General features: G+C 50.2%; 1 protein-coding gene across 3 annotated transcripts in view; it reads left to right on the forward strand.

The window, feature by feature from the left end:
• Positions 1-12,351, forward strand: part of SLC38A10 (solute carrier family 38 member 10) — a 399,402-nt gene that overhangs the window by 126,525 nt on the left and 260,526 nt on the right. For all 3 annotated transcript variants that reach the window (XM_085617390.1, XM_085617392.1, XM_085617391.1), the window contains exon 7: positions 12,246-12,348. In XM_085617390.1, coding sequence (XP_085473516.1) covers positions 12,246-12,348 — 103 coding nt within the window. The remainder of the gene's footprint in view (positions 1-12,245; positions 12,349-12,351) is intronic.

The raw sequence follows: 12,351 nt of genomic DNA on the forward strand, positions 1-12,351 counted from the left end.
TGTATGCAAATCAGTCTTGGCCGTACTCCAATAGGAACAGGGCAATCCAAACAGCCAAGCCAGTTCCTCTCTGAACCAGAACACAAGCAACTCAAGAGACCTAGCAAGGGGGAAAGCGGTCCAATTCGATGAGGACCTGGCCTGGCCATTCGGGCTGGACTGTTCCCATGGAGCAGGGTCAGGACTGATTTGCATATGGCTGGGTCCAAACTGAGATGGCATGGTGGACAAATAATAATGGACTGGGATGCAGGCCGAGTAATTAATTACCAGTGGCTGAGATGAATTCAAGCATTCCGTCCCTCACTTTTTTGTATCCTTAAAGGAGCAGGCTTTGAGCCATGTGGATGAATGAGCCAGATTCTAACTGGGGGCTCTATTTCCTGTAGCAGTGGCATCCCCCTTCCTATGAATGAGTTGTTGTCTTGCTCTGGTGTCCTCTCCTCAGCAAGTGGCTCTTTCTGGATCTGTGATCGTTCTTCTTCACTTTGGGATCACTTGATCCCATTAATGATCCCCTGTCACTGATGACCTGTCGTTCTTGTGTGAGTAAGGTGCCCTCGTCTTCATGAAGTACACTCCTTGTGTAAGCGAGGTCCCACCTGCTCAGTTAGTGGGCCCTGTTGAGCGGTGGCTCCCTCTGCCCCATTCATGATGCCCCTGTCACTGATGGTCTCTTGTTTAATGAAGGTGCCCTGGGCTCCATGAGTCACCCGCTTTGTTACCGAGGGTCCACCTGCTCTGTTAGTGCGCTCTCCTGTAACGGCGTCCCCCTCCCCCGTTAATGTTCCCTTGGTTACTGAGGGACCATCTTCTCCAAGAGTTACACCTTTGGGTCCTCTCCGTCACATTATTGACCCTTTGTGTAGTTGACGGCCTCTAGAGTTGCAATCACTTGTGCGTCCGTGGGTTCCTTCGGTAGTGGTGCTGTGCTGCACTTCAGTCGAGGGCACAGGCACCTCACCTGGTCTCGACCACTCTTCACAGGGGACCGTTGGGCATCCGCCTCCCGTGCTGGGAGTTGTGTGTGCCCCTGGCCTTGGAACACTGCAGATGAGTAAATCTGGGGAGTCGAGCTCCCGAAGCCTGCGCTATCGAACCAGGTGTTTGGCGGGGAGTGCACCTGTTGAAGAAGAGTTCAGTGGCAAGAACACATCCTGCAGGGACAGCTGCGTCATATCCGCATACCGCACTAGTGGGGGAGTTTACTCCAGAATCGCGGCATGCGCTGGAGATCTGTGGCACACATTGGTTCGGGGGTGCCACTCACTGACAAAGTCTCAGAATAATGTACACGATCTGAACACAGTGTCACTGTAAACATTCCTTTTTGCCACAGATACCGTTCACATGAGCATTTCGAAATAAGAAACACTGGTTTCTCCTTTGGAACGCAGCGGGGTTCTGGGAAAACTAGAGTGCTGCGGCGTGGCCTTGCCCAAGAGGTTTAAAAAATGTGAGTTCATCTGAGCTGACCACGCAGTCTGGCCGGCCCTGTACAATCGCGGTGCCTTTGTGGCAGGGAATGTACTAGGGAGGGCGAGGGAGAAGAAGGCCTTGGCAGGGACTTGGACTTCGGGCACCCCTTACCCAGCTGGCCGCGTGTCAACCTTGTGAAGGTTTCAGCCTCGGCGCCTGCCAGCCAGACGACCTCGGATCCGTACCCGAAGGCCGGGGAGCGATAACCGGCCCCAAACAAAGAAGAGAACAATTTGGGGCTGCGTCGCCTTTCTATCCATTTTTTTTCGCCTTGGCACAAGAGGCTGCTAGGCATGTCAAGCCCATACCTCCGGAGCATTGCTTTCTCGCCACGCTGCCTCCGGCTGAGTGTTACTTGCTGTTATCGCTGAGCTCTCCCCGGCCATATTCACGCCAGAATAGAGGTATACATCTATTTGTGTGGCTGGGGCAAGACTCGGTTTCGCAGAGCCACTGGGGCCCCCTGCCGCTGTAGGGAGAGTGTAACCTGCCAATAGGCGGCACCGGCGCCAACTATCATTGTCCTTTACATGCCACCGCATCCGAGAGCACACCAGTGTTGGCACTGTGGCTGTTCCCAAACTGGTGCCACTGTGACTGCACCGAAACAGATGATGTCTAAGCATCAGCAGCGGCCATAGTTCCAGCGTTCGAAAAGGCTTGCTACTGAGGTCGCACAGTGGGTTGTGTGCTCGCTGCAGAGATGTGTATGTAACCTAAACGTCACGAGTGCCAATAGCAGCGCAGCTCTTTGCTCATCCCGGGGACAGAAAATGAATACCATTTGAGTTCGGTTATTATAACACCTGCAATATAAAATAACTTAGTTTACGGTGAGCAGTAGATGAATATTCAAAAATAACAAACCATATTTGTCGCCAGTTGACAAAGGGACAGAAATTCCTAAAATCGAAGTGATCTCCCTGGAAGTCACTAAAGACGGTTGTTACAGAGCCCTCATCTTTTGCCTGTGCTTAGAAGAGTCATTTACAACATAAAAAGTACTCCTTTTTATGAGGAGTTTTATCTTGCATCTACAGCAACATTGGATATAGACCACCGTAGCAATCTGTGACTTTTTTTTCTGCTTGTCCTTTTGCGATTACCAGTGCTTGCCCAAACGCTGCCTAACTAGTTACTGTGAACACTACAACATTTCTCTCCAAGCATCTTGCTCACTGGTACAGATGGTGTCGCTGCTGCCTGTAGTCTGGATGCCTCTGTAGAATTTTGGTCTTTAAACTTATTTTTTGAAAAGCCCTTTTCCCCCTGGCAAAGAAATTCTTGTTTGGCCCCCCCAAATGCCAAAGATCATGTTTTTTTAAAATCCATTTATAAAAGGTCAACTATTCTTCATCTTGTGCTAAAACAGTTTTTCCCATTGGTCGCCCTTTTGCACCTCTTTCCCCACTGCCCCGCCCTGCCATGGGTTGCAAATGGTTTGAATATCACTTCTGTAAACAGTGTCTATCTTGTGCCCACTGCCTCTAAGGGGGCTCTGCCAAATCGCAATGCAAGTAAAAAACCTTTGGTTGAAGCCATGTATTTGCATGACTTTCAAAGAGACTGCATGTAGAATGAAGATGTCTGTAGGCTTCCATTGTCTGTGTATTATCTGCGCTTGACTGACAAGATGCAGGAATCCTGCCACACAAGTGGGTGCATCACAATCTTGTGTATCCAGAATTGTGGTACCGCATACTTGGCCAGCTCAGTTTATGAAAGCTGATGTAGTCTTACTTCTATCTTCAAAGTGTGTTCTTAAATTTGAGACACAACCTCTTTGTGAGCGGAGGTTTCTCCCCTAAAAGGTAATGAGTGACATTTTAGAGCTACGTATGTAACTTAGTGGGCTGAGTTCCCTCTGAAGAGATCTGTGAATTCTGTCAGGGCCTATTAAAGACTATAACATGACTCATTAAATTGAGTAAAATAGCACCTGATATCTGATAGAGACATCTAGCCGCAGATTCCTTAACTTAGAATATCCCCAGGCGTCAGACTGGATCCGGAATTGTTTTTGCAGCAGAACCTCTGCGCGCCGGGGGACGGCGCCACACGACCCCGCCCTGACGTCGTCCACATACGTGATGTCAATGAGGTCATATAAGTCTGTCCCGGCGCGCTGACATCAGTTTCCTTCATTTCCGCGTGCAACACGGATCCAGAGTGAGCGCTTCCTCTGGCCTGTTTTCAGGCCATTTTTCAACGCTTCGCGTCTGGAACAGTGTACGATGCCTTCGGGCTTTAAATCTTGTACTTCCTGTTCGTGGCAAATGTCCGCGACTGACGCATATCTTATCTGTATGCGGTGTCTGTTCGAGCACCACGACTCCACGGACTGCGACGCCTGCCAACACCTCAAGCCGAAGTCCCGGCGGGAGCGCCAGATGAAGCTACTTTCGGCACGGCTGTCCTGGTCGGAGTTGTCTCGTCTACCAGCCTCTTCAATGCAGTTCCGCCGTCGATCGCCCTCTGGGGCCTGGGGCGTCGTTCACCACTTCTTGGTAAGTCGCAGCGCATGTCGCCGAGGTCCTCAACCTCACTTTCATCTGTTGTCGGGGGCAATGGTTCCCGAAACATTCTGGACGTGCGCCCCCGATAGTCGTCCCCCCTCTGTCCGCCCTATCCGGGTGCGGGGGCTACTCTGGCCCAAATGGAGGCCTATGCCACGACTCTGAAGGCCTCCCTTTGGTCCTCTCCCATCCCTGGGGCGTCCTTGGGGCCTCCGCTACCTCTTTGGTCCCTGACGGACACGACGGTGGGTTCGCCCCCGGCGCCAAATGAGCCCTTGCCTACCAGGGACGTCGGAGATGTGGTATCGTCAGGGAGCGGCCTGGCTGGGTCCCCCCCTACGGTACCAGGGCCGTACTGGCCGTAGCGAGCACCGGGCAATCCCCCAGTGCGCCGCACGGGTGGGGGCCGTTTTTGGGCCCTGGGGGCCATTTTTGATATAGAGCCTTTTTTGCAGCATAGCTGCAAAATCATCACTGGAATGAAATCGGCAGAAAACCGGCCCTGGCAAAGAGCTCGGCGACACCCCCAACCCCCGGGGGGCCGGCCGAGCACATTGCCAGGGCCGGTTTTGGTTCCCAGTACGTCCCCGTACGGTACATATGGCGTCGTCAGCGTGCGGCCCAGCTGGGTCCCCCTCTACGACCCATTGCACCCCTGCAGCGTCGCATAGTCCTGTGGGGCTCACTGTTGCGTCGCAGGTGGTTGCTGGTGCTCAAAGCCTCGCTTTGTGCACGCCTCGGCCTTCTGGGCAGGCGGCTGCCTGTCCGGAGCCTGGGTCGACGCTGTTCCTGCGCCGTAGACTCACCGGTACCTTCTCCTTCTTCGGAAGGAGGGCTGGTCGCCTCCCCGGCTCTGCCTCCGCTTCTTCCTTCGGAGTCCGAGCCGGTTGTGATTGAGGCTGAGTCGGCGCTGGATGCTTGCATCCCCGGCGCCTTCTCCTTCTTCGGAAGGGGAGCTTGTCATGGATTTGGCGCTGGACGGGGCCGACTCGACACCGGATGGAGTTGAGTTGGCACCGGATGTAGCTCGATCTGCGCTGACTAAAGTCGTTTTGGCGCCACATTGGCGTCGGGTTGTTGATTCTTCTCCTTAGTTGGGCATTGGTCGCACCCTCACTGTCTTGGGAGGGTTAGCTTACAGCCCTCACCTACTGATGAGCTACTATCCCCTCCTCGGAGGGCTGCCGAGGCTGCTGCGGCTTTTCTCAAAGTGGTCTCCTTGGCCTCTCCGATTTTGAACATACAACCCCCTTCGGCGCCCTTGTCTATGGACCCTTTACTTGACGTCCTTCACCGTGGGTCAGGGAATGTGGAGCCGCTTCTGCCCTTTGAAGCTTCCCTTTATGATGCCCTTTTGGGTACCTGGGTTCGGCCAGCTTCCGGTGATCCGGTGGCTCGTTCGGTCTTGCACCGCCACCGTCCTGCTCCACATGATCCGGTCTGCTTATTTGTGCATCCAGACGTGCAGGGGTTTGTTTTGCAAACTGCCTTCCCTTCCTTGCCCTGGCTGATGCTTCCTCCCTCCCGGGAGTCCGGATGGCTTGAGTCATGGGGTCGGAACATCTTTGCCTCCACTAGTGCTGCACTACGGTCACTAAATACAATGTGTGTCCTTGCTCGGGCTACCTCTGCCCTGTGGGACTCTGCAGAGTCTTTGCTCTCCACCAGCACCGAAGGCGCTCGTGTTGACCTCCTTCATCTTCTCCTTGCTGAGTTTACAATCCGCTCCGCCTTGGACACTGCTGATTCCTTAGGCCGGGCTATGGCTGGTTCAGTCGCCTTGCGGCGCCATGCTTGATTACGGGATAGCGTCTTCACGGAGAATATCCGGGAGAGACTTGTTGATTTACCCTTTGATGGGGTGTTATTGTTTGATGCTCACGCCTACTCGGCTGTTTAGCGCCTCCTTGCGGCCTTCGCCCCCCCTCCTTAGGCCTGTGTTAGACAGGCGTTTGTTCTGGGGTGATTACCCTTTCATTTAGCATCCTTTGGATGCATTATGCGTTTTAAACTGGCAGTTAACCTACTATGGCAGTGTTCCACAGATTGTTCCCCTGGCTGTGGCTAGTCCTAATAGGTGTTCCCCGTTGTTGGGGTGTGCATACTTCGTGTGGGGTACTTGTTCGCTATTACATAGCTCTGTTTATGTCAACTGCACTTAAGAGATTCCTTGTCCTTTATGCGTCCTCTGGTGCTCTTATCTGCCGTACGGTGCTTAATGTTATCTGCCGTTGTACGGTGTTCAATGTTGTGCCTTGGCGTACTCTTCTATACGTCATGGGTAATATTGCTTATTTGCTTAAGTCTCCTCCTTGGGAGGTTTTTCGGGGTGTTCATCATGCTTGAAAGGCAGCTTCTGTCTGCCATTACTGCACCAGGTGTGTTCCTCTACAACCATGTTGCATAGCCGTGGCTGGTTTACCTGTTTTTGCTATATATATGAAGCATATATGTATTTATGTATATATACAAGTTCCATGGGTACTCTTCTTCCTCACTCTTCAAGGCTTCAAGGTCTGGTCCGAAGTCTCGATGTTTTAGGGAGCTTTTCAGTGCTGCATGCGGCATTGCCAATAAGGCCCTTTTTGCGTTCCACTTACTGGGGTGGTTCCCCAGTTTTACACTGCTCCCTTCTTCGTGTTCAGTTACTGAATGATTCTCTCTTCTGGATAAGGGTTACTTTCCTTCCAGTCGGAGGGTGTGGTCTGAAATTCTGAGGTTCTCCCTCCGTTTCTACGCCTTAGTACTTTGGTGCCTCTGCTGCACCTTCCTTCGGGTGTGCCTCCTTCTTTAAGTTCACCCTATATTTTATCAGCTGGGCATGCGGGACGGCTCTTCTAATGTCAAAAGTCCTAGGTCTACACCCTACATATCTGAATCTCATGTGTTTGTTCTCGCCCTGGTCTTCCAGCTGCCTGATCGAGCAGCCTTATGCTTATTTTAGCTACGCCACCTTATGGTCTCTGTGGCTGTTTGCTCTGTGCATGTTTCTGTGGTGGCCCGCATCAGCGTGCTTAAGATTGTTACTGTTCACCCCTGTTTCCATCTTTTGGCACTGGATGTGCACTTGGCGTGTTTCTTGTCTGCGCCTGCAATTCTAAAAACATCGCTGATTTCTACTCTTGACCTTTGGTTCTTGGTTGTAGCCTCTCCGGCCTTCCTTCCGTGGACTAGCCTGGTAGGCTCTGGTTGCATCTCTTCATGTTTCTTCTCAACCTTTGGTCGGTGTTCACATAGTGTGCCATTAAGCTGAGAGTGGTCCTTCTTCCTCTCTCTTTTTTTTGTTCTGGTATATAGCTGGCATTTTTGGGATGTTTTGCATCCCGTTATCTTTTGCTCTTCTGAGCTACTTGGGTTGCTATCTGGCTGTTCCGCCACAGCCTTTCCCATTGTCCGTCACTCTGTTGCCGGCTCAAGTGCTTGGCGCTTTCTGTTGTTCTGTCGCAGACCCACCTCGCCTTTGGTGTATGGCGGTGGTATCTATTCTAAGTTAAGGAATCTGCGGCTAGATGTCGCTCTCAGATGTACGAGTTACTAACCTTCAGTAACGATGTATCTGGTAGAGACGTTGTCTAGCCGCTGATTCCTTAAGGCCCACCCAGCCTCCCCATTCTGCGAGGATCTTGCCAAGTGGGGTTCTCCACTGGCCTCTTTCAGTTGCCATTGTTTTTTCTCTCACGGGTTCTCACATTGTTGCGTCCCTTTGAGAATTGCCATAATACAGCTGACTCCCAGGAGATTCGTCTTCATTTTCTTTTCTTCTCCTGCTGCCTTCCCTCTCTCCCGCCTTCTCTATTGGCTCAGGGTTCTGGTCTCCTCTACGGTCGTCTACTTTGGGGATCTGTTGACCTCTGTTTCAGACCTACATTACTATAGGGGCAGTGACAGTCTTTTCATACCTTCCTGCAGTGTTCTCTCTGTCCTCCGTTATTGCTAGACGACACAGTTCTACTTGGTAATGACAGTCTATTTCTGTCTGTTGTTCTACATGGTAATGACAGTCTATTTCTGTCTGTTGAGATATTCTTTCCTTGTTACACTTGGGAAGGGTCTTCGCTTAGCTTGCAGGGTTCTTTCTCCCAGCTTTTTCACTAATATGTACGCAGTGTCTAACTCTGTATTTTACGATGCTGTGTTGCACCATCCTCCTTCTTTATTCATAGATTTTTCATCCCTCGCACACTGTTCCCATACTTTCACAGTTCGTTGTTAGCGGCTCCGCGTTGTAGCGCGGAAAAGTTTCTCCAAAGAAAACTGACGTCAGCGCGCCGGGAGGGACTTATATGACCTCGCTGACGTCACGTACGTGGACGATGTTAGGGCGGGGTCGTGTGGCGCCGTCCCCCGGTGCGCAGAGGTGCTAATGCAAAAAAAATTACGGATCCAGTCTGACGCCTGGGGATATTCTAAGTTAAGGAATCTGCGGTTAGACAACGTCTCTACCAGATACATCGTTACCGAAGGTAAGTAACTCGTACGTATAAGCTCAAGATAGTTCAGTTTGGGGTGTTTGCTGTAGAAACGGTCTATATCAAGGGTATATTTTCTGTGCTCCAATAACAGGCATCCCTGACTGGACTTCCTCATTCCAAAATTCTAAATGTATCCCTTAGTTGAAGCGCAGTGTACATATATTTAGGTTTACTCCTGCGTTTTTTGCTAAGGAGGCTGAGGAGCATGCAGTGCATATTGTCCAGAGATTGCTCACAGCCAAGTGTGGTTCCAGTGTGCTTTCTGCTTACTTGGCACTAACGACGCTGGCGTTATGGCTTGCGGTCTCGTTTTTATGGCAGTGGGGTTCTTGCTTCCAGTGTGGGTTACTCAGATTTAAGACCAGTGGCATTGTGTGGCTCACAGTTTTACTTAAAGTGGGATTATGGCCTGGACCGCCACTTCAGTGTTAAGGAGACACACCCTGTACTCTAGGGCTGTGCTGCACCCCTGCTTCTGGGAGCTCCCATGAAGGGAGACAAGAAAGAGCAGGTTCTTTTGTCTGCAGCTGGGTCCACCCCGTGCAGTAGAACAGAAACGGTGAATGCATTGCAGCGTGGCTTTTTCACCACAGAACACAATTGGAACTGTGCAGTACTCTGCTCTCTGGCCTAGGACAATTGGTCGTTTCATCGGAGCTGTTCAGTGAACTCCACTGTGTTTCACGAGGACGAGGGTTCTTTGAGCACCAGAGGAGGTAGAGGAGAGTTTGCAAATCTAGTGGTAGGGGAAAGGTTTTTGGGCCCTTCCGAGTGGGTTCACCATCCAGAATTGGTGAACACTGACAAACTTATGTTTACCGATAGTCATCAACAATGTTTTGGTAGTAACCCACCCTGGAAACGCTCTCACATTGATTTCAGTGAAGGGCAGGAGTAAATGAGTTTCCAGGTTAGGGAGTATACATTCTTTTTGCCTGCTTAAATATATACCTTTTGCAGTCCTACCTTACAAATCAATTACTTATTTCAGGGTTCAGGGATATTTATGACTTGCGCAGATACCCACTAGCACTCTCACAATCCTTCTAGATTTCCCAAAACACAGGAATCATTGCCCAAAGTTTGGATAGCAATACAGGAGAAAATATCCGATATAAAAATTAAAAAAAACACATATGTCGTGTGTTTTTTAAACCTTTCTCTTTAGTGAGTGTTGCCCGTGGCCAGTCATCACCAAGACAGTTTCTTTTTGGAAGGTGCCCTCCCGGGGGTCGATCTTGCATTCCTCCTGTATTCGTGGCCTTACATTGACAAAGCGCTGTCAGAGCGCCTCGACGGGCCGAGTAACTCTCCTCCGCCCCTCCCCGGACCAGGCCGCCGTCCATTCCGCAACACTTTGCAAATTAAAAGAAAAAACAATTAAAGATCGGGCGAGTCGTAAGATGGATCTGCTGTTGCCGAATGGTGCGTCTTTGCACCACATAAATCAGAATTACGGTGCTTATTTATATAATGGTGCGGGGCGGAGGGAGGGCCGTGCCGACAGGTCAACGGCGGAGCAGCGTCTTGCGCAGCTTTCCCTTAAGTTCTTTCCACCTTTTTGACGACCCTACTCTTTGAATGGGTTTTTTCTGCCCGCGTTTTTAGTTGTTTTGTGCTTTTTTGTCCCTGTGTTTCCCGTGGCTCTCTTTCACAGTGGCGACCAAAGGGCTTCTGCAGTTCGACAAAACCCGAAGGTTACCAGGGCGCTCTCCCGGGGGGAGTTTTCATGTTAAATTATACTAAGGAAGGAACTCGGCTTGAGTGCTCTGATAGGAAGTGGTGTTTTCCAGTATGGTCGGGCTCTGAGGGATGCGCCCGCCTCAGAGGGTTCCCTCAGTTCTGCACACGGTGACTTTGGCTGGGCCCTGCCGCTGAGAGGGGGAAGGGCACATTTGTTCCTAGCGAGACTGCTAAGCAAGTGTTCTGATTATACGGGGAGCAGGAGCGGTTTTACTGCCTTTGGTATGGTAAATGCAGGTCTTTAAGTGGGATGAAAAACCTAGGAGCGGGAGGGGGGAAATCTCGAAAAGGGGCGTGGCCGATATATTTAGGATGTGGCTTAAAACTCTTAAACTAAAAACCTGTGCTTAGTGTGCCACCCGACTGGTAATTTGCTACTTTTGACATTGCATCCAGAAACAACAAGTAACATTCTACCTACAACAAGCCCTCACTATTGACTTCGTCAACTGTTGTTAGTTGCAAAAGGTAAATAAGCAACAACTACGGCTTCCTTGTATAGGACATTAAAAATGCTTCCGTTCTGAAATGATGAGACTGTGAAAGAACTAGAACGAGTCTCGTTTGAAGTTACGTCAAAGGCAGTGAGCAGTGGTTCTGCTACAGTGTTAGGATTTTTTTCTCCATCCTGAGGGTGAGGGCCAAAATGTGGAGCCCGATAGGGACCCGTCTCAGCACCTGCTTTTTAGAACTGCACCGGCAGGACCCGGCCCACTTAAAGCTCTGTGTAAATGTCTACATTTTTATATCTCTTTTTAGAGATTTAGGTATTTTAAATCTTCCTGTTGATATTTCCCACATTCTTACCATTGGAAGAGAGCCGTACTTGGTGCATTTTTTCATATGTCAACTGTACCCCTCTGTGTAAATCGCACCCCCTTTCCAGGTCCTGAACATTCTTTCTCTGCAGACGTGGCACTCCCACCCCCGTGTTCTAAGCAAGCTGTGACATAGCTGCCAGGCTGAGCTACAGATGGCGGTGAGGTGCTGCTGGCAAGCTAGGAGAACGCGTTGCGTCTAGAAGCCGTGCCGCACATCTAGAAGGAAGGGCGATAGAGTAAATAGGAAGAAGTCCAAGAGGTGTATCAAAGCCTTATTTATTTTGATAAACCTGATCTTGAGGGCAGGTAGCCAGTGATGGAGGAGTCCTCGAGGGCATCGATCCACGATCAAACCCGCAGCTGCATTTCTCACACCGATCTCTTCAGTGAGCGTTCAGCCCACTGAGGTACTTTACATCTATCTCACCAGATGGTCCTAATAACTCTCTGCATGCATAGAGCGTGAACTCTAGGTTAGAGATGAGGACTGGGGCGAAGGCCGATGCAACCGCCTGCATCGCCTCCCATTCCCTAAGTATCTTGGTAGCACAAGGGACATTTTGGAAATGTTGGCACAGCACACAAACAGTGTTTGTAGGATTCCCAGATGGCTCTGTCCGGTTGCAGTCCTGGCTTTTCATTTACAAACCGTTGTATTCTGCTTCTTTAGGCCAATGGTTAAATGGACACGAAGGAACAACAACTCCTGGAATACATTAGGATGGGCTCCTGGTGAAAAGGGGTTATGTGGAAACTATAATATAGTATGTAAACAGCTGTAAGACTAAAACATATCCTTGGAGAAAAGTGCTCGATGAGAAGGGCTGACAGGGCAAAGGGCTACACTCCATTGGCACACAAAGAATAGGAAAGGTTGGTCCTCATGAAGGCACTTGTTCGCAATATGTTATCTTTCTTTACTTTCTGACCTTGATTGGAAGTTACTAACTCAATACATAATGAGAAAATGGAGGTGAATGAAAGGTACCTTTCTAAATTTGCGAGCAGTATTTGTATACAGTGTAAAGTGCCAAGGCTACCTTGGTGAGCTCTATATAAAGTTCAGCGTTGTTATTGGAAGGTAACCGGTGTCCACGATGAAAGGAGCCTGAATGTGTCTGTCTGTGTCAGTGTGACACACTGTGCGCTTGAAACTTGAAGCGAGGCAGGGAAATGTTGCATTAACTTCTCAGCCTAATCCTGGTTTTCCTCAGCCAAGTTTTGCCGACCTACGACAGCCTGGACGAGCCTTCCGTCAGCGTAATGAGCTCCATTTTCGCATCGTCGTTGAATGTAGTGACCACCTTCTATGTCACGGTA

This window comes from Triturus cristatus, chromosome 7 (genome assembly GCF_964204655.1).
Source record: "Triturus cristatus chromosome 7, aTriCri1.1, whole genome shotgun sequence".
Lineage (NCBI taxonomy): Eukaryota > Metazoa > Chordata > Amphibia > Caudata > Salamandridae > Triturus > Triturus cristatus.